General features: G+C 44.7%; 1 protein-coding gene across 14 annotated transcripts in view; it reads left to right on the forward strand.

Moving 5' to 3' along the window:
• Window positions 1-505: 505 nt before the first annotated feature.
• ARMC9 (armadillo repeat containing 9) overlaps window positions 506-27,660 on the forward strand; it is a 203,459-nt gene continuing 176,304 nt past the window's right edge. For 12 of the 14 annotated variants that reach the window (XR_010122244.1, XR_010122243.1, XM_063645291.1 and 9 more), the window contains exons 1-6: window positions 506-617; window positions 8,224-8,315; window positions 10,165-10,290; window positions 16,890-17,060; window positions 18,690-18,845; window positions 25,898-25,990. Coding sequence is in view for 12 of the 14 variants with exons in the window: in XM_063645291.1 (XP_063501361.1) it covers window positions 8,265-8,315; window positions 10,165-10,290; window positions 16,890-17,060; window positions 18,690-18,845; window positions 25,898-25,990 (597 nt within the window). In the remaining 2 variants the exon portion in view is untranslated. The remainder of the gene's footprint in view (window positions 618-8,223; window positions 8,316-10,164; window positions 10,291-16,889; window positions 17,061-18,689; window positions 18,846-25,897; window positions 25,991-27,660) is intronic. The other 2 variants (XM_063645289.1, XM_063645292.1) reach the window with 2 other exon arrangements.

The raw sequence follows: 27,660 nt of genomic DNA on the forward strand, positions 1-27,660 counted from the left end.
GGAAGACGTGTGCTCCTGATTTATTTTTAAAAGCCCACATTTTACATGGAAAACTGTTTCTCTGAAATCCCTGGAAACCGCTGCAGTGGGGCGGGACCCTGGTGCCCGGAGCTTTAATGCACATCTTGGGCGTCACTTTTGGTTCTAAGGTGGCCCCAGGTCCCTCCTGTAAGATGGGAATAACCATGCCTGACTCTTTTCCCACGGACACCACACTGTCCTAGTTTGTGTTCTCTACGCGACCACGAGCTCCTTGAGGCAAGGGGTTGAGCCTGCTCCGGCTCCTCCCGAGAGCTGGCGCAGCGACTGGCGCAACTAAGGGGAAATGAACGAATGAATGAACGAACGAAAGTGGAGTGGTGGCGGGGACAGCAGCAGACGCGGACACCGAGTGCCTGAACCGCGGCCACTGATGGACTGTGGACCCTCACTTCCGCCGCCAGGAAGTTTCGGGGTCGTCCACCTTCCCTCCCAGGCTGCTCCGCGCCGGCGGCGCCCCGCCCGATTGGCTGAGCCGCCCCACGTGACGCCGGGGTGGCGGCGGCGGTTGCCCGGGTGACGGCTGCAGAGGTGGCGGCCGGGCTGGGTGAGCTCGAGTGTCCGCGGCCGAGCAGCAGGTAAGCGCGTCCCCGGATGCAGCCGGGCCACCCTCAGCCCGCCGTCCTGGTGCTGGGAGGAGCAGCGGTGGGGTTGGAGGGCCGAGGCTCTGCGGACCTCTTGTTCTGAGGAAAACCCCGACGCGCCCGCTCCGCCACCGCGGGATGCTACCACTTCTCGCCTGTGGTCCAGGGATCTTTCCCCGGCCAGGGCCGAGGCGGCCGCCTGGACATCCCAAGAAAGGACAGGCCCAGCTGCTTCCCGCAAGTAGTCCCTGATCTTTGCTGCAGTGGGCCAAACTTGGAGGGGCTCCCCCAAGTCGTCCAGCTGGTGGTGGCGGCGCGAGCGGGTTACCCGGGGTTTAGATCCCCCTCATAATCTCCATCTGCTAGCCGCGTTCCTCAGGCACCCAGGTGAAGTCCAGACTTCACCTAATCTAAGGAAAAACTGGATGCGTGCTATGCAGATTCGGCTTCCATACAAATCCCATAATCCCACCCGTTTGTGGGCCCTAAATTTTATATAGGAATTCAAAAGCTGCCGCTGCAATCCCCAAATGTGACTGAAAAAGTTTTTCTTAGTTTCCGCATAAAGGAGAGCAGTGGTTCTCAAACTTGAGAGTGTGTGAAAGTCACCCAGGGAGCTTGTTTAAAAGGCAGGTTTCTGGGCTTGGTGCCTGCCATGGTGTTCAGTAAGACCAGGGTGGAGGCAGGAATTTTCATTTGCACAAGAGTGCCAGCTGATTCTGCTTTAGGTGGTCCGGACTTTGGGAAATACTGTGTAGTGGTTATTTTCAGCCGCTTAGTCACTTACTGTGTCTGTTGGGAGTGTGTCAGACTTCCTGGGCCTCAAATTGCCTCATCTGGAATGGGAAAATATAAACTCTATTCACCTCTCAGGTTTACTGTGAAGGTTAAATGTAAAATATTTTGCACATTGCCTGGCATACCATATACCCTCAATAAATGATACCTATTATGATATAAAAAGTTTAGAGAAAATTCTGTAATTTCTTTTTCTTTTCTTTTTTTTGAGACGGAGTCTTTCCCTGTCGCTCAGGCTGGAGTGGAGTGGCACAATCTCGGCTCACTGCAACCTCCACCTCCTGGGTTCAAGTGATTCTCTTGCCTCAGCCTCGCTGGTAGCTGGGGTTACAGGTGCACACGCCACCACGCCCGGCTAATTTTTGTATTTTTAGTAGAGATGGGGGTTTCACCATGTTGACCAGGCTGGTCTCGAACTCCTGACCTCAGGTGATCCGCCTGCCTCAGCCTCCCAAAGTGTTGGGATTACAGCTGTGAGCCACTACGCCCGGCCAATTCTGTAATTTCTAAGAATGTCAGAGTAGTAGGATACCCAGCAGCACTCACATTCAATGACAGTTGATCACAGCAGATAGTATTTAAACGGCTTACAGAGGACTACTCTAAGGAGGTGATGTTTATTGGGCACAGTGGTTAACCAGGTGAAGAGAGGAAAAAGTGTTCTAGGCGGAGAAAGTAGTATGCGCAAAGGCCTTGAGGTTGGAAGGAGCTCAAATTCTCAGAAACTCCCTTTTCCTGTTCCAGGGCGTTTAAAATGACATCCCCTCAGCCCGGGCCTCATTTATTCATTATAGGCCTTGAGTACCTTTCTTGCTTACGAGGCACTCTGTTAGGTTCTGGGGATACGAAATTGAAATACAGCTCCCTGTCTTTGTGAACAGGGTTATAAGAAGTGCCAGGTGCAGTGGCTCATGCCTATAATCCCAACACTTTGGGTGGGCGAATCGCTTGAGGTCAGGGGTTCAAGACCAGCCTGGCCAACATGGTGAAACCCTGTCACTACTAAAATAATACAAAAATTAGGCCAGGTGTGATGGCTCACACCTGTAATCCCAGCACTTTGGGAGGCTGAGGCGGGTGGATCACCTGAGGTCAGAAGTTCGAGACCAGCCTGGCCAACATGGTGAAACCCTGTCTCTACTAAAAATACAAAAATCAGCTGGGCGTTGGTGGCGGGCGCCTGTAATCCCATATACTCGGGGGGCTGAGGCAGGAGAATCACTTGAACCTGGGAGGCAGAGGTTGCAGTGAGCCAGACTGCGCCTTTGCACTCCAGCCTGGGTGACAAAAGTGAAACTCCATCTCAAAACAACAACAACAACAAAATTAGCTGGGCGCCATGGCGCATGCCTGTAACCCCAGCTACTTGGGAGGCTGAGGCGGGAGAATCACTTGAACCCAGGAGGTGGAGGTTGCAGTGAGCCGAGATCCCACCACTATACTCTAGCCTGGTCAACAGAGCTAAACTCCGTCTCAAAAAAAAAAAAAAAAAGCCTTGGTAGGGAAAGAAGGGAGGGGTTGTTCATGGAAGACTTCTTGAAGGAGGTTAAATCTGGCTTGGCTTAGAATCATGAGTCATGTTTGCCTGGGGGGCAGAGCATACATCAACCACAGGCTTAGGATCCTGGACGAGTTTGTTGTGTGGGGGAATGGCCAGGAGTTGGCTGTTGGCAGGGGCCAATGTGGGATTGGTGGAAGGGAGCAAGGAGAGGGATAAGGTAGGGGGAAGGTGGATGGATTTGAGGCATGGGTCCAGAAAAAGGCTGGAGAGGTGGGTGTCCTCCAGGAGCAGGTGCCTTTCTTCTCTCCCCTTTTGCATCTGGCAGGGCTGGTGTGGTGCATGGGGAGGGGTCCTCCCTGCTCCTCATTGCTGCTTCCAGATCACTGCCCACTCCTTCACAAACCCCAGCTCCTTTGAAGCACATGGCAGACGCTGTACCCCTTGCCAGCCCTCCCTGAGGTAGCCACTTCCCAGGGCAAGTCTCTCCAGTTCCCTTGGAGCCTCCAGTACCCGGCTGGCTGCCTATCCCTTCATCTCTTTTACTTCACTTTTGGGGGTTTCCACATCCTGGCCCCTCCAGTTTCTTCATCCTCCTTACTTGCAGGCATCTCTTTCCTCCATCCTCCTCATCCGCCCACTCTTGTGGTCGGGAGCTTTTTAGTACTAGTCACCTTCAAAGTCTTGCCTTCAGGCATCTATCCCACTCTCTGCCCACTCCTTTCCATCTCTCATGCTCACTGGAATGTGCCTCCTTCAGCAGGTCTTGGACCCCACCGCTTCCTCATTGCCCTGCAGCCGCCTTATGTGTGTTCCCCTCCCCCATTCTTAACCTGATTAGTTCCAGTGTCCCATCATGGTTGTACTGTTTTCCCTCTCCTCTCTCTTCTAGAAGAACCTCTCACGTTGGTTAACCTAACTCAGAGAGCTAAAAGTACCTGGAGAAGAGCTGCAAAACTGTGCAGACTGATTCCATTTTAGATTCAAGTCCAGAGATCTTAAATGGACCCTAATACCAGCAACCCTGCCATGTTGCTGTAGTCACTTTGGTTCCTACCCTCCCTTCTCTTCAAACTGTCACCATGCTTCTTACTTGCAGCTGATGACCTTGTTTCTTTCTTTCTTTCTTTCTTTTTTTTTTTTTTGATGGAGTCTCACTCTGTTGCCCAGGCTGGAGTGCAATGGCACGATCTTGGCTCATTGCAACCTCCGCTTCCCGGTTTCAAGTGATTCTCCTGCCTCAGCTTCCAGAGTAGCTGAGATTACAGGCACCTGCCACCACACCCGGCTAATTTTTGTAGTTTTAGTAGAGACGGGGTTTCACCATGCTGGCCAGGCTGGTCTCGAACTCCCAACCTCAGGCGATCTGCCTGCCTTGGCCTCCCAAAGTGCTGGGATTACACGCGTGAGCCACCGTGCCCAACTGATCTTCTTTCTTGTTTCACTTTTTTTTTTTTTTGAGACAGGGTCTTACTTTGTCACCTAGGCTGGAGTGCCATGGCATGACCCCGGCTCACTACAGCCTCGACTTTCCTGGTTCAAGTGATCCTCCTGTCTCAGCCTCCCCAGTAGCTGGGATTACAGGCATGCACCACCACGCCCGGCTAATTTTTGTATTTTTGTAGAGATGAGGTTTCACCACGTTGCCCAGGCTGGTCTCGAACTCATGAGCTCAAGTGATCTGCCTGCCTTGGTGTCCGAAAGTGCTAGGATTACAGGTGTGAGTCACTGTACCCAGCCTGTTTCACTTCTAATCACTAAATCTGTGTCTTTGCTCAGCACCCATATTCTCTGCTATCCCTCTGAATGCCGTTCCTGCTTCTCCCTTAGGCTCTAGGCTCATATATCTGTAAGAATTAAAGAAAGAGGAGAGAAACACGAAGGGTGACTCAACAGTCAACAAGTTTGTTTCCTGGGTAACTGCCAAACTTCCCCCTCTTACAGTGAGCCTCAGTATAACAGTGAGCCTTAATAAGGACATTCTCTTCTCTTCAGGTGCTCTAAGGGAAGCTAAAAGCAGACTTGGGGGGTATGCCTACAGCTGCAGAAAGATGTATGGGAACAGACACACAACTCTCCCTCCCAGATAAGCACAACAAAGAGACACAGAAGCAGTCCAAGCCTCTGATAAACTCTCCTACCCTGAATCCTTAAAAACTCTTAGTCTGTAAGAGAGTGTGGCTCTGACCTAACTCGGTCGGAAGTCCCTCCCAGGTTTGAAATAAACCTGTTGACTGTCGAGCCACCCTTCATGTTTCTCTCCTCTCTCCTCTTTCTTTAGTTCTTACGATACCCACTGACCATTTCGGAACCTCCACTGGAATGTCTAACAAGCAGCTCAGACTTACAGCCAAAACAGAGATCTTGGTTTGACCTCAAAACAGTCCTTCCCCAGGTTTTTGTTGACTCAGCAAATCACATACTCTTTGGCCAGCTATTCAGATCCCAGGGTTCTTCCTTCCCTTCTTCCCCTCATGTCCCACAGCTAACTGGTCTGCAGATTGTGCCTCTTCTGCCTTTTCTATCTGGACTCACAGCACGCATGGCCCCTCTTGCTTATCCAAATGATGCTCATGGCTGGCATGGCCTGAGCAGTACTCATCTCCCTCTTCCCACTCCCCTCCAGTCTTCTGTGCAGAGCAGGCAACATGCATATTAAAAAATGGACATCAGCAGCCGGGCATGATGGCTCACCCCTGTAATCCCAGCACTTTGGGAGGCAGAGGAGGGAGGATTGAGCCCAGGAGTTCAAGACCAGCCTGGGCAATGGTGAAATCCTGTCTCTGAAAAAACCAAGGCTGGGCGCAGTGGTTCATGCCTGTAATCCCAGCACTTTGGGAGGCCAAGGCAGGTGGATCACCCGAGGTCAGGAGTTCGAGACCAGCCTGGCCAACATGTTGAAACCCCGTCTCTACTAAAAATACAAAAATTAGCTAGGCGTGGTGGCGGGTGCCTGTAATCCCAGCTACTCGGGAGGCTGAGGATGGAGAATTGCTGGAACTCCGGAGGCGGAGGTTGCAGTGAGCCGAGATTGTGCCATTCTACTCCAGCCCAGGCAACAACAGCGAGACTCTGTCTCAAAAACAAAAACAAACAAAAAAAACCTCACCAAAAACCAAACAAACGAAAAAACCAGAAAACAAATGACTTGGGGCATAGACGCACACTCTGTAGGCCCAGCTACTCGGGAGGCTGAGGTGGGAGGATTGCTTGAGCCCAGGAGTTTGAGGCTGCAGTGAGCTATGATCACTGCACTCTAGCCTGGGCAACAGAGGGAAACTCTGTCTCAGGAAAAAAAAAAAAAAAAAAAGGACATCAGTGGTGTCAGTCCCCTCCTCCATACTCTCTCTGAGCCTCCTGTTACTCTCAGCCTAATGTCCAAGCCACCTGCCAGCTCTGCAAGGCCCACCTGACCTGGCCCCGGCCCCCCATTGCCTGCTGCTGTCTGCCTCACCTCTAGCTACATCCCAATACGCCAAGACTGCAGAGCTCTTCAGCCTGAGGCCTGTGCACTAGCAAAGCCCTCTTCCCCAGATCCAAGTGCTCCATCTTTGCTGAAATGTCACATTCTCAGTAAGGCCATCAACCACTCTATCTAAAATAACCCCATAACCGTCTCCTTCAGGTTCTGTCCCTTTCCTTGTGCTGTTTTCTTCATGTCTGGAATTAATTTCCACTCTGTCCATGTTTTTGAGCCTGTACTGTGTGCCAGGCACTGGTCAAGGCACAGGGGAACCCCTGTCAGGTGCTGTTGAGAAAAATCAAGCAGCACAAAGGGTTGAGAAGTGATGGGCCGACCTCTTAGAAAGGGTGGTCAGGGCAAGACTCTCTGAGGAGGTGACAGTTAAGCAGAGACCTGAGACGTGAGTATCTGAAGGAAGGGCAGTGAGCCAGAGTTCACGAGGGCAGGCGTGTGCTTTGGGTGTTCAGTGGGTGTCCACAGGAACCACACAGTGGCCAGTGTGGCTCAAGTTTACAGAACCAATGGGAGTATGTCAGAGGCCAAGTTGTCTAGGGCTTTGGGAGTTGGGCCTAAGGAGTCTGGCCTTCATCTGGAGGGTGGTGGAACCACAGGAGGGTCCCAAGCAGGAGGGGAATACTCACTTGTTAAAAGTGTAGAAATTGGTTTGAAGTGGAGAGAAAGGAGATGGGGAGGCAGTGGCAGAAAAATGTAAGGTTACAGACTCAGAAGAGATCTGACTGAGTGTGGTGGCTCACGCCTATAATCCCAGAACTTTGGGAGGCCAAGGTGGGAGGATTGCATTACCCAGGAGTTTGGCAGCTTAGTAAGACCCTGTCTCCCTGTCTCTACTAAAAAAAAAAAAAAAAAAAATTACCTGGGTATGGTGGCATGCACCTATAGTTCTAGCCACTGGGGAGGCTGAGGAGGGAGGATCGCTTGAACCCAGGAGTTTTAGCTTGCAATGAGATGATCGCACCATTGCACTCCATCCTGGGCAACGGAGTGAGATCCCATCTCAAAAAAAAAATTGGATGAGTTCTGATACATTCTGAATTTTATAGATGAAAAAAGGCTCTGCATTTCAGTGAGTTGTCTCAGATCAGGTGCCAGTGAATGGCATGGTTAATATTAGAGCCCAGACCTTTTAATTCCTCTGGGGTTATGGGCAACTGGTTTGGGCTGAGCCTGGGGTGTGGGCCATGGGGAATGGCTGCTTTGGGTACACCTTGAGGGCTGGTAGAAAGAGTAGGAAGAGTTTCTTTTGACTTTAGCCGTTGTATTTCCTAGTGCCGCTGAACAAATGACCATAAACTAAGTGGTGTCAAGCAACAAAGATTTAATATCTTCTAGTTCTGGAGGTCAGAGGTCTGAAATGGCTCTCACTGAGCTGAAGTCAAGGTGTCTGCAGGGCTTGATCATTTCTGGATGCTCTGGGAGGATCTGTTCCTTGCCTTATGCAGTTTCTAGAGGCTACTTACCCTCCTTGGCTTATGCCACTTTACCCCCTTTAAAGCCTGCAGTGGCTGTTGAGTCTTTCTCATACTTCATCATGCTAACACTGACCCTCTTGCCTCCGTCTGCCCCCCTCCCTCTGCTGTGACTGCCTTGGGCCCACCTGGGTAATCCAGGATCATCCCCCAATTTAAAGGTCAGCTGATGAGCAACCTTAATTCCATTTGCACCTTAATTCCCCCTTGCCGTGTAACCTCACGTATTCACAGGTTCTGGGGATTGGGGCATGGATGTCTTTGGGGGCCATTATTCTGCTCACCACAACCACCTTTTTGTAGTTTCATAGGTAGCTGAAATGAAAGCTCTTGTCTTGTATTTTTGCCTTCTAGAGATTTTTGCTCTGAGAATTAATTACCAGTAACAGTTCAATATGGGGGACATTCTGGCTCATGAATCTGAATTACTTGGACTAGTGAAAGAGGTAGGTATATTATATAAAACAGAGGTCACAGAGAAACAGATCTTGCAAACTTGTGTTTTAAAATGCAACAAACTATTTAGTGCCTTGTAATGTTTCTTCTATTGTTATGTTGGAGCTATTTTTCTATTATATAATATTCCATGTATTTACATTTTGGTTTTATAACTAAACAAATCTTAAAGCCACTTAAAAAGTCCCTTGAAAGAAAATTATAAAAGCAATACATGTCCATGGTAAAAGTTTCAAGCACTACAGAAGTGTAAAAAGGAAATTTCCCTCCCAGACTTTTTTCTATGAATAGTAAAAATATATTCACATGCCTGTAGTTTGTTTTACAGAATGGGATGATACATTGTTCTGTAGCTTGCTTTTTATCTGCCAACAATAATATAGCATGAACATCTGCCTATGATCTGCCCTAGACGTTTGAATGCCATAGAGTATTTCATTGAGTGGCTGCATCATAATTTTTTTAACTCATTATCTGGTAATGGCCTAGGTTTCCTACACTAAAAGCTTTGACAAGTAGGGCCCAGGCCTCAAACTTTCTGATGCTAAAGAAATGGTTGGCGCTTGCTGCTGCTTAACTGTGTGAGTAACCATCTGCAGGTTGCGAGAGCCACAGGCCTGGAGCGAGGATGAGGCACCCACCGTGCAAGTGCAGATTTGGAATTTGGTGGTGTGATGGCGAATATATTCTTTTTTAAAAAATTTACATTTAAAAAATTTTTTAGAGACAAGGTCTTGTTCTGCTGCCTAGGCTGGAGTGCAGTGGCATCATCATGGTTCACTGTATGTAGCCTTGAACTCCTGGGCTCAAGCAGTCTTCCTGCCTCAGCCTCCTGGGTAGCTGAGACTACAGGCGTGCACCACCATGCTCAGCTAGGTTTTATTTTAATTTTTGTGGAGATAGGATCTCACTCTGTTGTCCAAGCTGGTCTTGAACTCTTGGCTTCAAGCAGTCCTCCTGCCTCAGCCTCCCAAAGTTCTGGGATTGCAAGCATGAGCCACTGCACCCTGCCTATATAACACATTTTCTTTTATTATTTATTATTTTATTATTATTTAATTTATTTATTTGAGATGGGGTCTCACTTTGTTGCCCAGGCTGGTCTCAAAGTCTTAGGCTCAAGCGATCCTCCTACCTCAGCCTCCCAAAGTGTTGGGATTACAGGCATGAGCCATGTCACCTGGACTATACCACTTTTTCTTTTTTTTTTTTTTTTTTTTTGAGAGAGAGTCTCACTCTGTCGAGTGCAGTGGCGCTATCTCTGCTCACTGCAACCTCCACCTCCCGGGTTCAAGCGATTCTCCTGCCTCAGCCTCCCGAGTAGCTGGGACTACAGGCATGTGCCACCGTGCCCGGCTAATTTTTGTATTTTTAGTAGAGATGGGGTTTCACCATGTTGGCCAGGCTGGTCTCAAATTCCTGACCTCGTGATCCACTCCCCTCGGCCTCCCAAAGTGCTGGGATTACAGGCGTAAGCCACTGCTCCTGGCTGGTAGTTCTATTTTTATTTTCTTGAGGAACCTCCATACAGTTTTCTGTAATGGCTATACCAATTTACAATCTCACCAACAGTGCACAAGTGTTTCCTTTTCTCCACATCCTTGCCAAGACTTTTTTTGTCTTTTTTGTAATAGCCATTCTGACAGGCGTGAGGTAATTACATCTCTGTGGTTTTGATTTGCATTTTTCTGATTGTTGGTGATGTTAAGCACCTTTTCATGTATCTGTTGGTCTTTTTAATGTCTTCTTTGGATAAATATCTATTCAGATCCTTTGGCTGTTTTTTAATTGGATTATTTGTTTGTTTTGCTGTTGAATTGAATTATTTATTTTTTATAGTATTTAGATTTTGCTGAATTTGAAGACACCTTGAAAACATTTTCAAAAGAATGCAAAATAAAAGGAAAACCATTGTGTAAAACAGTAGGTGGATCTTTCAGAGACTCCAAATCACTGACAATTCAGGTAACATTTTGCTTATTTTTCATCCCTGTAGATAATTCAGGATGCTCCCAACTTGTGGAAAATGCTGCTGTTGGATAGTGCTGGAATAGTTTTTGAGCACTTGCTCAGAGTTACTTTAGATGGCACAAGTGTTTATAGATGAACTAATAATGTCATTTTAAATCTCTGTACCCTCCCTAGGAAATGTGTGGCCATATAAGATCTTTCACAAACATTTCTTGGGAAGAAGGAAAAGAAGAAACCATGCAGTGTTTAGGAACTGAGACAATTGTAGCCTTCCTCCTGAGGAGTTTCAGGTTATTAATTCTAGGCACTGGCGATCCAGCATTGTACAAACAAAATCCAGCCCCTGCCAGCACAGCATTTGCATTCTAGCTTGGGGAGGTTGGAGAGAACAGGGAGCAAGAATGAGACTGACAAGGCGGGTCTGTGAAAGGAAGTCTGAGCAGCTCTGTGAATACCAGCGGGCTGCAGGGGCACAGAGGTTATACAGACCTCAACTCTCAGGGTTAGAAGGGGTCTTAAAAATCCTTGGCTGGGCATGGTGGCTGACTCCTGTAATCCCAGCACTTTGGTAGGCTGAGGCAGGGGGATCGCATAAGCCCAGGAATTTAAGACCAGCCTGTGCAATACAGTAGGACCTTGTTTCTTTTTCTTTTTTTTTTTTGAGATGGAGTCTCTCGCTCTGTCACCCAGGCTGGAGTGCAGTGGTACGATCTCGGCTCATCGCCACCTCCACCTCCGGGATTCAAGCGATTCTCCTGCCTCACCCTCCCTAGTAGCTGGGATTACAGGCACATGCTACTGCGTCTGGCTAATTTTTGCATTTTTAGTAGAGATGGGGTTTCACTACGTTGGCCAGGCTAGTCTCGAACTCCTGGCCTCAAGTGATCCACCCACCTTGGCCTCCCAGAAGTGCTGGGATTACAAATGTGAGCCACCACGCCCAGCCGGAACCTCGTTTCTATAAACAGTAAAAAATTGGCCAAGCATGGTGACATGCACCTGCAGTCCCAGCTACTTAGGTGGCTGAGGTAGGAGGATCACTTGAGCCCAGGAAACCGAGGCTGCGTTGAGCCATGATCATACTGCTGCACTCCAGCTGTAGTGACAGAGTGAGACCCTGTCTCCAAAAAAAATTAAAAGTCATTATTTTAAGCATTATTTGATGTCTCAATCTCATTTGTAATATGCCAGGTAAGTAATCAGTTCACCTAGAATATTTCCATTGACAAGAGACTGTACCATTTCCTAAGACAGCATGTTTCACCTTTGGATGATTTTATTATTTATTTATTTATTTGAGACGGAGTTGTGCTCTGTTGCCCAGGCTGGAGTGCAGTGGCAGGATCTCGGCTTACTGGAACCTCCGCCTCCTGGGTCCAAGCGATTCTCCTGCCGCAGCCTCCCAAGTAGCTGGGATTACAGGCACACACCATCATGCCCAGCTAGTTTTAGTATTTTTAGTGGAGATAGGGTTTCACCAGGTTGGCCAGGCTGGTCTCAAACTCCTGACCTCTGCCTCAGCCTTCCAAAGTGCTGGGATTACAGATGTGAGCCACCACCCCTGGTCTATTTTATTTTTATAATTTAAAAAAAATTATGTGGAGATAAGAGTCTTGCTGTGTTTCCCAGGCTGGGGTTACAGGGGTGAGCCACCATGCCAGGCTGGTCTCAAACTCCCAATCTCAAGTGATCCTCCTGCCGCAACTTCCCAAAGCACTGGGATTATAGGCATGAGCCACTGCACCTGGCCTTATTATTTTAACATTTTTAAATTTTAACATACCTACTTCCAGAAAAAATTTGAGGCTTGGTTTGCAAGCCCCTTGAGTAGCTGGAGTTCAAGTGGCAGCTACTGCTTGTTTTCTCCTAGTCCTCGACTCCCCAGTGGCCTGGCATGGGTGCTGTTGAGAGAGGGGCACTTTTGAAGTGGCCCATGGAGCTCAAGGCAGGGCTGAACCCTCTGCCTGCTCCCCTTCAGGCCTCTGACCCCTGGATGCTGAGCTGCTGCCTTCCTGTCAACACAGACTCTTCTGTGGATGCTACAGCAGCCAGACCTCCCTGGCACCCCCCACACCTAAAGCGATATGTTCAGAACATAAAAGAATATAGTCATTATTAGAGGTGAAAACAGGTTCTTAGAGTGAAGCGTGTTCCTCAGGAAATGAGCTTCACTCCCCAGCACCTGGCTTCCCTGGTTCTTTCTGGATGAAGAAACCCTACAGGTTGGAAGTATATGTGAGCATCTCTTAATTAAAGCTACCATTTGAGAGGAATATGGCAAATCCTCAATACCTAACTTGCAGAACAGTGAGACTCTTTTGTGAAGTTCACACATGACCAGATGATGTGATGATACAGGGTAAGGCCAACAGGCCCTGTGTCTTGAAGCTTCTTTGCATATCGGGTCCCTCCAGAGGTGGCTGCTGTACACTTTCCGCAACTGGTTTGTCATCGCATTTCAGCTCCAGCTGCATCTGAGAACACTTAAATGTCTCTTTAGGTCTTTTTAAAAAATTGTGATTAAAGATAACATAAAATGTATCATCTTAACCATTCTTATGTGTACAGTTCAGTAGTGTTAAATGTGTTCACATTGTTGTGAAACATCTCTAGAATTTTTCATTTTACAAACCTGAAACTCTGTCCCCATTTAATAATTCCGCCTTTATCCTCCCCCTAGGCCTTGGCAGCCACTATTCTACTTTCTGTCTATGAATTGGCTACTTTAGATATGTCATATAAATGGAATTATGCAGTATTCGTCTTTCTGTAATTGGCTTATTTCACTCAGCATAATGTCGTCAAAGTTCATTCATGTTGCAATGTATGACAAGATTTCCTTTCCTTTTAAAGGCTGAATAATATTCTGTGACATATATTCACACACACACACACACACACACACACACACCCCCACAGTTTGTTTATCTATTCTTCTGTTGATGGACACTTGGGTCGCTTCCACCTCTTGGCTATTAAGAATAGTGCTGTTGGGGCTGGGTGTGGTGGCTCATGCCTGTAATCCCAGCACTTTGGGAGGCCGAGGTGGGCAGATCACCTGAGGTCAGGGGTTCAAGCCCAGCCTGGCCAACATGGTGAAACCCCGTCTCTACTAAAAAAAAAAAATAATAAAATACAAAAATTAGCGGGGCATAGTGGCAGGCACCTGTAATCCCAGCTACCTAGGAGGCTGAGGCAGGAGAATCACTTGAACCTGGGAGGCAGAGGTTGCAGTGAGCCAAGATCCCACCATTGCACTCCAGCCTGGGATACAAGAGTGAGACTTCGTCTCAAAAAAAAAAAAAAAAAAATAGTGCTGCAGTGAACGTGGGTGTGCAAGTATCTCTTTAAGGCCTTGCTTTCTGTTCTTTTGGATGTATACCCAGAAGTATTGCTGGATCATATGGTAGTTCTATTTTTAATTTTTTGAGGAATTGCCAAGCTGTTTTACAAAGTGGTTATACCATTTTCCATTCCCACCAGCAGTACATAAGCGTTCCAGTTTCTCTACATCCTTGCCAATGCTTGTTATTTTCTGTGTGTGTTTTTAAAATGCTCGCCATTTTGATGGGTTTGAAGTGATATCTTGTCATAGTTTTGATTTGTATTTCTCTGATGTCTTCAGGTCCATTTTTATATAACTTGAAAGACCTTGAAACTTTCTGATTGTCACAAGCACATCTTTTCTGCTCATCCAATCAACAGCTGTGTCCCCCACTGTGGTAGATTTCCCAAATGAAAAATGCCTGGTTTGAATGAAGAAGAGTGGGGAAAAAATTTCAGAAAGAAAAATAAAAAAATATACCTAGAACTGAGGTTCAGCAAAATATGCTAATTGTTAGTGGAACTCAAAAAATAGTGAGTTTCCCCAAGCAGTTTTATGTGTATAGTTCAGTAGTGTTAAGTATGTTTACATTGTGGTGAGGTGTAAGAAGCGTGTGTGTTTACAAGTTACTATTGATGGTGCACACATTTTCTCATCTTGTTGATTCTGCTTTGATCATGGTTTATAGAACATCACCAATATTTTGTGACTGTAAGTTATAATAGCGGATTCTTTTATGTGTGGGTATTATTTTAAGCTCAGGGATCATTTCCAGGTACAGAATATGATTCATGAGTTAGGAAGGATGATAGATGTGATTATAATGACATAGCAAAGGTCTGTGGTTTCAGGTCCACAAATACAGACCTTAGAACAAACTGTAGATGGGCCATTTGACTTGTGGACTCTGCCAAGCCACGTTGTTAAAATATCTTTTCTCTAAGCCATAACATTTCACAAGAGTCTGCACTCACCTCATCCACACAGTCAGGGAGCTCTTGGTCACCTCACTTCTCATGGCAAGGCCCCCTCAGGAATGGGCACAGGGCTTGCTTGGGACCTTGGTAGAGGCGAGCGTGGGGCTGAGCCTGGCCCCACAGCACTTCCCCTGGGAGGATCCCTTCACCTTTGTGGCAGTCATTAACAAGCATGCAGGTCTCTGGTCAGCTTCCCCAAATTCTTCCAAGAAGTGGCTGCATTCAGCTGCTTGTGCTTTGTTTTGGCAACCCTCACCCACAGGTGTTAACAGACTGTCCCTCACCTGTGTCCGGGAGGAACAGAAGAGCCAGCCTTGAGGAGGTAGATGCTCATTGTAGGGCTTATTTGAAAAATTCCAAGTTTACTTGAAATGTAACCGGCACCTTCCAGCATAAGGCAGTATTCAGAGACAGTTCTTGATCACATGACATAGTGAACATTTTTGTAATATTCAGATTTGAGGATTCTTACCAATCAACATCTTTGACTTATGTGTAACCAAACAGTGTTACATTATTTGTTCTCTATACATTTCCATTTTATGTTAGAAAATTTGCTTATAAACAGATAAAACAAGTAATTTTAAAAAATGACAATTATGCAGGAAAATTATCTGTAAACGTTTTTTCTTTCTTTTTTTTTTTCTGAGACAGGGTCTCATTCTGTTGCTTAGGCTGAAATACAGTGGTGCAATCTTAGCTCAGTGTAGCCTCTACCTCCAGGGCTCAGATGGTCCTCCCACCTCAGCCTCCCAGGTAGCTGGGACTACAGGCACATGTCACCACACCCAGCTAATTTTTGTATTTTTTGTAGAGACAGGGTTTCACCATGTTGTCCAGGCTCGTCTTGAACTCCTGGGCTCAAACGATCTGCCCACTTTGGCCTTCCAAAGTGCTGGGATTACAGGTGTGAGCTACCACGCCCGGCCATGTAAACTCACTTTTTTGTTTTGTTTTTGAGATGGCGTCTCACTCTGTTGCCCAGGCTGGAGTACAGTGGTGCAATCTCGGCTCACTCCAACCTCCGCCTCCCGGGTTCAAGCAATTCTCCTGCCTCAGCCTCCAGAGTAGCTGGGATTATAGGCATGCACCACCATGCCTGGCTAATTTTTGTATTTTTAGTAGAGAAAGGGTTTCACCATGTTGGTCAGGCTGGTCTCAAACTCCTGACCTTGTGAACCACCTGCCTTGGCCTCCCAAAGTGCTGGGATTACAGGTGTGAGCCATCTCACCCATAAACTCATTTTTAAAAGTATAAAATAACAATGGCCAATAATGGTGGTAAATAACAATGGTATTGGGTGGGGAAGTGGGGATTCTGTAGAAAATCCAATCTCAGAAACACTGTTGCAGTTGAGCATAAAACGTAAGTACAAACATCTTGGGCATTTGATACAAAAAGAACAGTAGCAGCTGCATTGTTTTGGACTCTTAAGAAGCTATTTGACTTCTGCCTCATACTTAAATCCACAAAATTATGCCACAGGTATTTGTGACAGGTGAGTTATCTTCTTTGTGAGACAGGTGGCATGATAATTGCCACCTCCTTTCTCCAGAATTCTTTGAACTAGTGCATGCTAAATCATGACGCTGTCATTGTCGCAGGTAGACTCATACAGCTCTGTGATCAAACGGCACTGAGCCGGTGCTCCTTCCTCCATCTTCGGCATTCTCTGTCGCTGCAGCTGCAGCTGGCAGGCATGGACAGTCACCTTATGGTATATTGGGGTCTGTGGTGGCTTCCTTCAGCTCCATCTCAGCCTGGTGTGCTTCTAGCAATGGGGCAAGTGGCAGCGCTATCTCCCAGGCCCAGGATTGACTGGGTCAGTGTGTGTGGGCTCCCAGCCACTCCAGGATGTGGAGCCGTGCTATCAGCAACCTTCCGTGCCTGTGAGGTTTGCTCCTGGGAGGCCTGGCTAGACTCGGTCTGGATAGCTTTTGTCAGTTGCACGCTGTGGGTCAGCAGGTCCAAAGGGTGACTTCAGTATATTTACGTGTCCGAGAGTTCTCTGGCCCCGAGTCTTTGTTCTGTGCCTGATTCTTTCATTTCAAAGACCTTAAATGTTTTGTGTGTTCTTTATACTGCCCAGATTAGATATTGCAAAGGTGTGGGAAACCAGGGTTGGTCTGCAGGAATCGCAGGCTCAGGAGCTTGAATCCTGTGGGATCTCTATTTTTCTATCCTTTACCTCTGAAAAGGAGTATATGGGAGATCTGTGGCGTTGAGTGGGTTGTGAGAATTTTGGGTGTTGAAATTTACAACGAGGTATAGTCTGATGTCTTCTCCACAGAAGGATCTTGTCGCTGCATTTGACAATGGAGACCAGAAGGTGTTCTTCGATCTGTGGGAGGAGCACATTCCAAGTTCCGTCCGAGATGGGGACTCCTTTGCCCAGAAGCTGGAATTCTATCTCCACATCCATTTTGCCATCTATCTTTTGAAGTACTCTGTGGGGAGGCCGGTGGGTTTACCTGGTGGTGCGGGTGGGTCTGAGTGCTGTGTTAAGGAACAGTGTTTGCTGTCATTGTCTGCATGGGCGTGGATTTCATATGTGGCTGTGCTGTCATAATGCTTACAAGGTACAGGCATCCTCTGTCCTGGTGAGTGATTTTCTACTGTATTCCCAGCAGTTTATATTCTAATTTCTATGGAGATTTAATAATTTCTGTAATCAAAGCTATGTTGTTTTTCTAAATACCTCAAGTTTTTGAAACCTCATCAAAATAAAGTTTATTTGGCAACTTAGTATGTAGGCGTGTATGTCTAAGAGAACACATATTTCAGCTGCATATTAGACCCTATATTAGAACATAAATTTATTTACTTATTTATTGTAGAGAAAGGGTCTTGCTGTGTTGCCCAGGCTGGTTTTGAACTCCTGGGCTCAAACAGTCCTCTCACCTTGGCCTCCCAAAGTGCTAGGATTACAGGTGTGAGCCACTGTGTCTGGCCAGAACACACATTTAAACTTAAGTAGTGGAAAAGAGTACGTCTCTTTATGGAAAGTCCTTTTGAGTGATAGGTTGAATTTAGCATCTGCAGTCCTTTCCCAGATGGGGCTGGAGATGGGAAGAGAGGAGAGGGCTGAAATGTGAAGCTGCTGCGGTGGCTGAGCTTTGAGTGCAGAGTAAATGACAGAAGGGCAGCAGAGGCAAGCTGGCATTTGACCCCGTGCATTAATTACTGCCCTGTGGACCAAGGTGAACACATGAGAATGTCAGAACACCAAAGGTGGGGACAGTGGCAGAGGGAGCAGCAGGACCGTACATTGTGGTAGCTGTTGTTGGAAGGCTATCACTCTTGCAGGGAAGATCACAGGAGATTTTCATTTTCTGTTTGTATTTCTGTTTAAGTCTGGGGGTCAAAAGAGGGCTCATGGTATAGGTCAACTGAGATGTGTTTGTAAGAACAGGCTTAGTCTATGTACGAGACTGTGAAGGCCATGATTGGTAAAGCCAGTGTGGGAGCAAAGCCCCACATTCACCTCCTCTGGTTTTCTCATTGAGGGCCAAGAGGAGATAGAAGCCATAAGAGGGGAACTGACTTGCCTGGGATATACATGGAATAGTGACACAGAGCGAGCCCAGGCCTTAGCACAAGAAAGGAAAGGAGTGACTTGGAAGCTTCTGTTTCCAACACCATAAAGAAATGCCTGTTAACCTTTAGAAACCACTCCTGCTGGAGGCATGGGAATGCAGACAGATACTTATCTATATCTGAAAAGTAGAAGCAGTGTGTCTATGTAATAATGGGGAAACTAGTTAAATAAATGTGATAGACAAGATGAGGTTTTGTCCTGCCATTAAAAGTGTTTACGAAGAATTTTAAGGACATGAGAAAATGGCAATAATAAAGTTAAAAAGCAGCATATTGAACTGTATATATAGTTCTCTGATCTTCCTGACATAGTTTCATTAAGGGGGAAATTTAGAGTGGATGGTAGAATTCTAGAGACAATGCACCTGCCAGGCTAGATAGGGGATGCCAATGACACGATTGGGACAGAAGGAGCCTCAGAGAGAAAATGGGGTGAGCAGATAGACTGGGCATTGAGCTGGAGACCTCAAACAAGTGTTTTCCCTTCTTCTAGGACAAAGAGGAGCTGGATGAAAAGATTTCTTACTTCAAAACCTACCTGGAGACCAAAGGGGCAGCCTTGAGCCAGACCACAGAGTTTCTTCCTTTCTATGCCCTTCCTTTTGTTCCCAACCCTATGGTGCACCCCTCATTTAAAGAACTCTTCCAGGTAAGTGTCAGCTTTTAACTCTTGTGTCAGATCCTGGGTGACATTGTGGTTTTACCTTCTATATGCTGGGGGCTTCTGAATGATGCTTTAAAAAACTAAAATTTGCTTACATTATTATTATTTTTAGTTGTAACCATAATTTGTTTAGTCAGTCTCCTATTGGATGGTTAGGTTTGGTTTTTGCCATCCTATACTAGCAGTGGTTTGCAACTTGTACATACATTAAATCTGGAAGAGTTACAGTAATTAACACTTTGTAATAGCAAAAACTAGGAACAACCCAATTGTACACCAACAAGAGCATGCATAAATACATAATGTTATATTCACACAATGGAATATTGTACATCAATGAGAATGAATGAACGAAATTACACATTGATGAAATCTTAAGCCAGATACAAGAGAGGACATGTTATGTGATTCCCTTTATATATACATCAAAGCAAACAAAAGTAGTTTTTAGGCATATGTGTACCAGTGTTAAAATGTTACAGAAAGTTGGCTGGGCACAGTGGCTCATGCCTGTAATCCCAGCACTTTGGGAGGCCGAGGTGGGTATATCACTTGAGGCCAGGAGTTCGAGACCAGCCTGGCCAACATGGGGAGACCCTGTCTCTACTAAAAGTACAAAAATTAGCCAGGCGTGGTGGCACGTGCCTGTAATTCCAGCTACTCAGGAGGCTGAGGCAGAAGAGTTGCTCAAACCCGGGAGGTGAAGGTTGCAGTGAACCAAGAGTGGCACTGCACTCCATCCTGGGCAACAGAGTGAGACCTTGTCTCAAAAAAAAAAAAAAAAATTACAGAAAGCAAGGATTCTCACCTGCTCGAATGGCAACTTAAAAATTTTTACATTATCACACACAGAATTGACTTTTCAGGATGTATAGTTCTATGAATTGTAACACACATATGTTTTGTTTATTTGTTTGGTTGGTTTTGTCGCCCAGGCTGGAGTATAGTGGCGCGATCTCGGCTCACTGCAACCTCTGCCTCCTGGGTTCAAGCGATTCTCTTGCCTCAGCCTCCTCAGTTTAGCTGGGGCGACGGGTGCGCACCACCACACCTGGCTCACTGTTGTATTTTTAGTAGAGACGGGGTTTCACCATGTTGGCCAGGCTGGTCTTGAACTCCTGACCTCAGGTGATCCACCTGCCTCGGCTTCCCAAAGTGCTAGGATTACAGGCGTGAGCCACCGCGCCTTGTTTGTTTGTTTGTTTGTTTGTTTTTTGGAGACAGAGTCTCATTCTGTCACCCAGGTCACTCTGTCACTCAACAGCAACTGATGCAATTCTCCCAAATCCCAGTACATTTCAGCATCCCATTCAGTTGTAATTCTGTAAAACAACTTTCAATGGCAACAAAAGCCAAAATTGACAAATGGGATCCAATTAAACTAAAGAGCTTCTGCACAGCAAAAGAAACCACCATCAGAGTGAACAGGCAACCTACAGAATGGGAGAAAATTTTTGCAACCCACTCATCTGACAAAGGGCTAATATCCAGAATCTACAATGAACTCAAACAAATTTACAAGAAAAAAACAAACAACCCCATCAAAAAGTGGGCGAAGGACATGAACAGACACATCTCAAAAGAAGACATTTATGCAGCCAAAAAACACATGCAAAAATGCTCATCATCACTGGCCATCAGAGAAATGCAAATCAAAACCACAATGAGATACCATCTCACACCAGTTAGAATGGCCATCATTAAAAAGTCAGGAAACAACAGGTGCTGGAGAGGATGTGGAGAAATAGGAAGGCTTTTACACTGTTGGTGGGACTGTAAACTAGTTCAACCATTGTGGAAGTCAGTGTGGCGATTCCTCAGGGATCTAGAACTAGAAATACCATTTGACCCAGCCATCCCATTACTGGGTATATACCCAAAGGACTATAAATCATGCTGCTATAAAGACGCATGCACACGTATGTTTATTGTGGCACTATTCACAATAGCAAAGACTTGGAACCAACCCAAATGTCCAACAACGATAGACTGGATTAAGAAAATGTGGCACATATACACCATGGAATACTATGCAGCCATAAAAAAATGATGAGTTAATGTCCTTTTTAGGGACATGGATGAAACTGGAAAACATCATTCTCAGTAAACTATCTCAAGGACAAGAAACCAAACACCGCATGTTCTCACTCATAGGTGGGAATTGAACAATGAGAACTCATGGACACAGGAAGGGGAACATCACACTCCAGGGACTGTTGTGGAGTGGGGGGAGAGGGGAGGGACAGCATTAGGAGATATACCTAATGCTAAATGACGAGTTAATGGGTGCAGCAAACCAACATGGCACATGGATACATATGTAACAAACCTGCACATTGTGCACATGTACCCTAAAACCTAAAGTATAAAAAACAAACAAACAAACAAACAAAAAAACAACTTTCATCCCTCCTGAATAGTAACTGCTAAACTGAAGGTTACTTAGTTGACTGCTTTCATTAAAGCAGGCCTTTTGTAGAGTAGCCCAAGTTGAAATTTTTGCTGTTTTTTCTTGATAATTCTAGATTTAGTTTTACCTACTTCCTCTCCCAGAAGGTTGAAGAAAAAAGTAGTTAAGAATGTGATTAAATTTGGAAGGGTTCAGATGTCTTGGAGGATTAAAACAAAGAAAATAATAAAAATAAATTTTAAAAAATTAAAAATTAAATTTAAAAATTTCTAAAAATAAATATTTTTGGAAGGGTATGGTAGATTTTCTCACAGTGAGACTTCTGTTCCTGAGTATTCTGTTCGTGAATATTCTGGCATAGTGGCATAGATAAAGCTTGGATCCAGGTGGCAGTAGAGCTGGCAGAATTGGGGATGGGGCCTAGCAGAGGCTGCAGCTGGCAGCTTGACTCACTCAGATTTGGTGTTCCAAGGTGGAGTTCAGCTTCTGGTGGTTTCAGGAATTTAATGACCTTCCGTATTCATGGAGATTCATTTTATTCCATTTTTTTCTTTTGTTAGTCTACATATGTTCTTTTAATGGTAATCACAGATATTTTAGTATGTATGTATACATAATAAAGTCAGTTTTTTGTTTTTTGTTTTTTGTTTTGAGATGGAGTTTCACCCTTGTCACCCGGGCTGGAGTGCAATGGCTTGATCTTGGCTCACTGCAACCACCACCTCCCGGGTACAAGCGATTCTCCTGCCTCAGGCTCCTGAGTAGCTGGGATTATAGGCACGCGTCACCGTGTCTGGCTAATTTTTGTATTTTTAGTAGAGACGGGGTTTCTCCATGTTGGCCAGGCTGGTCTCAAACTCCTGACATCAGGTGACCCGCCTGCCTCAGCCTCCCAAAGTGCTAGGATTACACGTATGAGCCATCACGCCTAGCCATAAAGTCTAAATTTAATCTTCATTTTCTTCCAGAACATTCAAGGAACTCAGAATGCATTAACTTCATTCGTCCCCTTCGCGATTTATGTCGTTTTTTTGTGTGTGTGTGTCAAGTATCTTAGTTATATATTTTAAATGTACAAATTAGGAAGTTTTACTATTTTATGCAATCAGTGTGTGTAGATTTTCCCTTATAGCTACCAGTATTTTTGTTCATCATTCCATCTTGTGTTAACGACCTTCCATCTGGGATAGTTGTCTCCTCTTATTTAAGTACATGTCTTTAAAACCCCCTTTCCTTGAAGATCTCTTCTTTGAGTTCTTGTTTGACTGCAGTGTCTTTATTGCTTTCTCAGATAGGATTAGTATACTGGGTTTACAGTTATTGTCTCTTACTACATTGAAGATACAAATCCTAGCTGGATTGCATCATTTCCTAGCTCGCATTCCTGCTATTTTGAAGTTGGCTGTCAGTCTAATTGCCATTCCTTTGAAGGTGATCAATCTCTTTTCTCTGGCCTCTGGGTTTGTATCATTTCCCTACAGTGTTTCTAGGGATAGATTTCTATTTTTACTTGAGATTTGTTGGTTTTCCTGGATGTGAAGTTTTGTGTCTTTCAACAACTCTGAAAAATGCTCAATTAGTATCTCTTTGTATATTATCATTCTCTTTATTATCTCCTAGATATCTGACTAAATGTATATTAGACTTATTATATTCTCCATGTCTTTTTCTTCATTAAAAAAATTGTAAAATACACATAACATAAGATTTACCATTTTGAATTTTTTTTTTTTTTTTTTTTTTATTAAAGAGATAGGGTCTCACTCTATCCCCCAGGCTGGAGTGCATGATTATAGCTCACTACAGCCTTGACCTCCTGGTCTCAAGTGATCCTCCCACTTCAGCCTCCTGAGTAGCTAAGCTATAGGCGTGCGCCACCACCATTTTGACCATTTCTGAGGGTTCAGCTGAGTAGTGCTAAGAACGTGCACATCATTGTGCTCGCCATACCTTTTAACATCTTACGTTTTTCTTCTCTTAATCTCTCTGGCTGTATTCTGGGTGATCTCTTCACATCTGCCTTCCAGTTCACAAACTCACCCTCCACCTATGTTTAATCTGTTCTTTAACCTTTTCATTGAATTTGTAATTTCAGTTAACTCTTTTTTTTAGAAGTTTATTTTTTTGTTGTTTATTGAAATTGCTGAGACATTTTTACAGTCTCTCATTCCTTCCTGTCTTTTATTTCTTTAATACATTAAAACTTTAGGCCAGGTGCAGTGGCTTACACCTCTAATCCTAGCAGTTTGGAAGGCCAAGGTGGGCGGATCACTTGAGGTCAGGAGTTCCAGACCAGCCTGGCCAACATGATGAAAACCTGTCTCTACTAAAAATACAAAAATTAGCCAGGCATGGTGGCTAATGCCTGTAATCCTAGCTACTCCGGAGGCTGGGGCAGGAAAATCTCTTGAACGCGGGAGGCGGAGGTTGGAGCGAGCCGAGATCACACCACTGCACTCCAGCCTGGGCGACAGAGCAAGACTCCGTCTCAAAAAAAAAAAAAAAAAAAAAAAAATTCCTTGGCTTCCTTGCTCTAATTTTCCTCCTGTCTCTGACCTCCTGTTCATTTAACAAATCGAGCCACCATGCCCAGCTTGGAAATGTTCTTGTTCTCAGAGTTGAAAGCACAGAAAAAATAAGAATGGTCAAGAAAAAATAGGTGACTCATGTCCAAAGAGGCTTTATTTCAGTCTCATCCCTGTCATTAGCAGAGCATCATAAAGTAAGTAACTACATTGAAAATACATATTTGTTGGTTATACAAAATAGTAATCAACAATAGAGCAATCTAACTGGAAGTCTGCCTGTCCCAAGCATTTTGTTTTGTTTGTTTTTTGAGACATAGCAGTCCTTTCCTGAGATTCTTCTGTGTGGTTGAGCATAGACCACCTTGAGTTGTAGCACCTGGGTGGTTTCCCTAGGGCTGCCCTAACAAAGTACCACAGGCCAGATGCCTTAAGACAGTCGACATTCATTGTCTTACAGTTCTGGAGGCTACAAATCTGAAATCAAGGTGTTGGCAGGGCTATGCTGTCCCTGAATCCTAGGGGAGGAGCCTTCCTTTCCGCTCCCAGCTTCTGGTAGCCCCGTGTGTTCTGTGACTGTGGCAGCATCATTCCAGTCTCTGTCTCCATCGTCACTTGGCCGTCTTCCTTCTGTGTCTGGGTCTAAATTTTCTTCTTTTTGTAAGGACATATTGGATTAAGATCATATTGGATTAAGGACCCACCCTACTCCAGTGTGACCTTATCTTTAATTACATCTGCAATATCCCAATGACCTCATGCTCTGAGGTACCAGGAGTTAGGACTTCAGCGTGTATTTTGAGGGAACACAGTTCAATCCATGATAACACACACCTTATAAACAAAGTTATCATGCAGTATCAGGGAATTACACAATTTTTTTTAAATATAAGAACTCTCTGATCGGGTATGGTGGCTCATGCCTGTAATCCCAGCACTTTGGAAGGCCAAGGCAGGTGGATCACTTGAGGTCAGGAGTTCACGACCAGCCTGGCCAACATGGTGAAACCCTGTCTCTACCAAAAAAAAAAAAAAAAAAATTAGCCAGGCTTGGTGACCCTCGCCTGTAATGCCAGCTACTCAACAGGCTGAGGCAGGAGAGTCGCTTGAACCTGGGCGGTGGAGGTTGTAGTAAGCATAGATCAAGCCACTGCACTCCAGCCTGGGTGACAAAGCAAGACTCTGTCTCAAAAAAAAAAAAAAAAAAAAAAGAACTTTCTGCTCATCTGGCAGTATTTTTTCCAGAAATCAGATGACATACTGGCTAGAATGATTGGGTGGGGGTGGGAGGCATGGAGGAGGATACAGAGCTGGAGAGGCAGAGACAGTGGGGAAGGATGAGACAGTGGGGAAGGATGAGGGCCATGGGGCAGCATCCAAGAGGATGGTGGGTATGAATTTTTAGTGGCTTAGCTGCTTTTTTGTGGAACTTCTTGGTTTGGGTGGAAGATATTTCTGTATAAAGAGTATAAGGAAAATTGTCCTAAGACAAAGATTGTTACTTGTTATGTTTTTTCTTATTTAAGTCATTAATTTTTTCTTCTTAATGAGCATTATTTGAGATAAATAATTTATTTTTAAAGGACAAATCATGCTAAGACTATATCATAATTCTTGACATGATGGGGTATTTGTGGCAGAAAATAGCTTCTGTCCTTTTTTCTTATCTAGACGAGGTTTGTGGAAATGAGTCCCTTTCTCAGGGAGACTCTCAGTAACTTAGTGATAATTGTTTATGTTACGCCTCCCAGTGCTGTGCATGCCTAGACTGTACTGAACTATTTTTGGTATGCAGCCTAATAAGGTTCCTTGTCACGACTGTGTTTAAATCACATGAAATACTCAAATCATGTTCAGGGTTATTTTTTCCCTGTTTATGAAAGAACTCTATTTTTTCTTCCTACTGTGGGCACTTGAATCTTCTATAAATGAGTTGGTCAGATGTCCTAAAACTTGTTTTTCACAGCCTCACATCACTGGCATTTTGCTTTTGGTTTCAATCACTGTGCAGGGTTTTTTAGCCTAATGACCTCAACTTGATGATACTGTTGGTACTTAGTAATCTAATGTTTGTATTTTTGTTCCCTTGTTTTTTTCTTTAGGATTCCTGGACTCCAGAGTTAAAGTTGAAGTTGGAAAAGTTTCTAGCTTTAATATTTAAAGCCAGCAACACGCCAAAGCTTTTAACAATATATGTATCCTTTTGAAGCAAATAGAGACCACGTATGGTTTTAGAGCAGATTTTAGTTAGAGTAGCACACTGGCTTAGGTTGCCTCATTAAATCGGGATAATTAATAGTGTTGCTTTCATACTTACAAGGTCAATGAATCATTAGTGGCAGGGCCTATAGAGATCAACTTCTATATCATTGGATCTCTGAGACTTTCTTTTTGGCTGGGGCTTATTTTGATGTCATGTGGCTAGAAGTTGTCTTGGTATAAAAGAAAGTTTGTCTTCTTGTAAAAGAATTCCTTGGGATAATCGTCCCTTTGCAGAATGTCACTTAACCACTTTTAAGGCCTTCAGGCCATGGCATATGGATCGGGTGACCATCTAACTTGTCATTCAAATTGGGACTTCTTTTTAAATTACTTTATTGAGGTGTAAATTTACATACCATAAAATCTACCCATGGTAAGTGTACAATTTAATGCTTTTTGGCAAACGTACAGAGCTGTGCAGTATCACCACAGTCCGGTTCAAACTGGGACACTTTTGAGAGTAAAAAGGGTCACTAACTGGACAAAGTACCAGGGTGACAGGTGTAAATAGAGCCTATTTCAGGAAGAGCAGAACATTAGGTCACCCAACCCATGGAAGACTAATTTCCCAAAGGTTATTAGTTTTTAAAGACAAGTATCTCCTTTTATTTGGAATAAAAATGTATCCAAAGTTATTTCATAACAAGAACATAATGTTTTGAATGGTAAAATTGGTCATTGTTTTGTTTAGTTTCATGAAAAATTTAGGCTACTTTGCCACGTAATACCTTCTGCTTCCTTTCTAACTCCAAAGCATTTGACTTTCTTGACCTAATTGAGGTTTTATTTGTCACTAGGATTCCATGCCACGTTTCTACTTGAGCTTCCTAAGCCTTCCCTGTTGCCTGCATTTAAATTCCTTAGCCTGGCCTGAGCCAAACAGACTGATCTACAGCTCTCCCCTCTCTTTATATCCTTAAGCCTTTTGTTTAAATTCTTCTCTTTACCTACATACCACGATGTTTGCATATCCAAACCTTTTTCTTCCTAGAGTTCCATATACAGTGATTTTCAATGAAACTAGAACTTTTCCAACTTGACTTATAATTATTTGAACACGCTTTAAAAAAGTATTTATCAGCTTAATTTTTTTTTTTTGATACTGCTCCTTGTGGAACAGGGCTACCCCATAGGCAGTGTGCCCAGGGTAGCTCAGCTTAATAATTATGGGTGCCAATATGTTAAGAATCTAATCAAAATGATTTACATGGTAAATTATGTTAGTTATATTAATAATATATTAGTATACTCAAAACAGTACCTGATTGGGCCCTGTGGCTCACGCCTGTAATCCTAGCACTTTGGGAGGCTAAGGCGGGAGGATCACTTGAGCCCAGGAATTTGAGCCCAGTGTGGGCAACATGGCGAAACCCCATCTCTGCAAAAAGTACAAAAAGTTAGCTGGGCATGGTAGCATCCATATGACTATAGTCCCAGCTATTTGGGGGAGACAGGTGGGCGAATCACCTGAGCCTGGGAAGTTGAGGCTGCATTGAGCTGTGTATTTTGCCATTGAACTTCAGCCTGGGCAACATAGTGAGACCCTGTATCAAAAAAGAATAAAAAAAACATAGTACCTACTTTATAGGAAGAGTATGAAGAT

Source organism: Symphalangus syndactylus, chromosome 8, assembly GCF_028878055.3.
Source record: "Symphalangus syndactylus isolate Jambi chromosome 8, NHGRI_mSymSyn1-v2.1_pri, whole genome shotgun sequence".
NCBI classification, from domain to species: Eukaryota; Metazoa; Chordata; class Mammalia; order Primates; family Hylobatidae; genus Symphalangus; species Symphalangus syndactylus.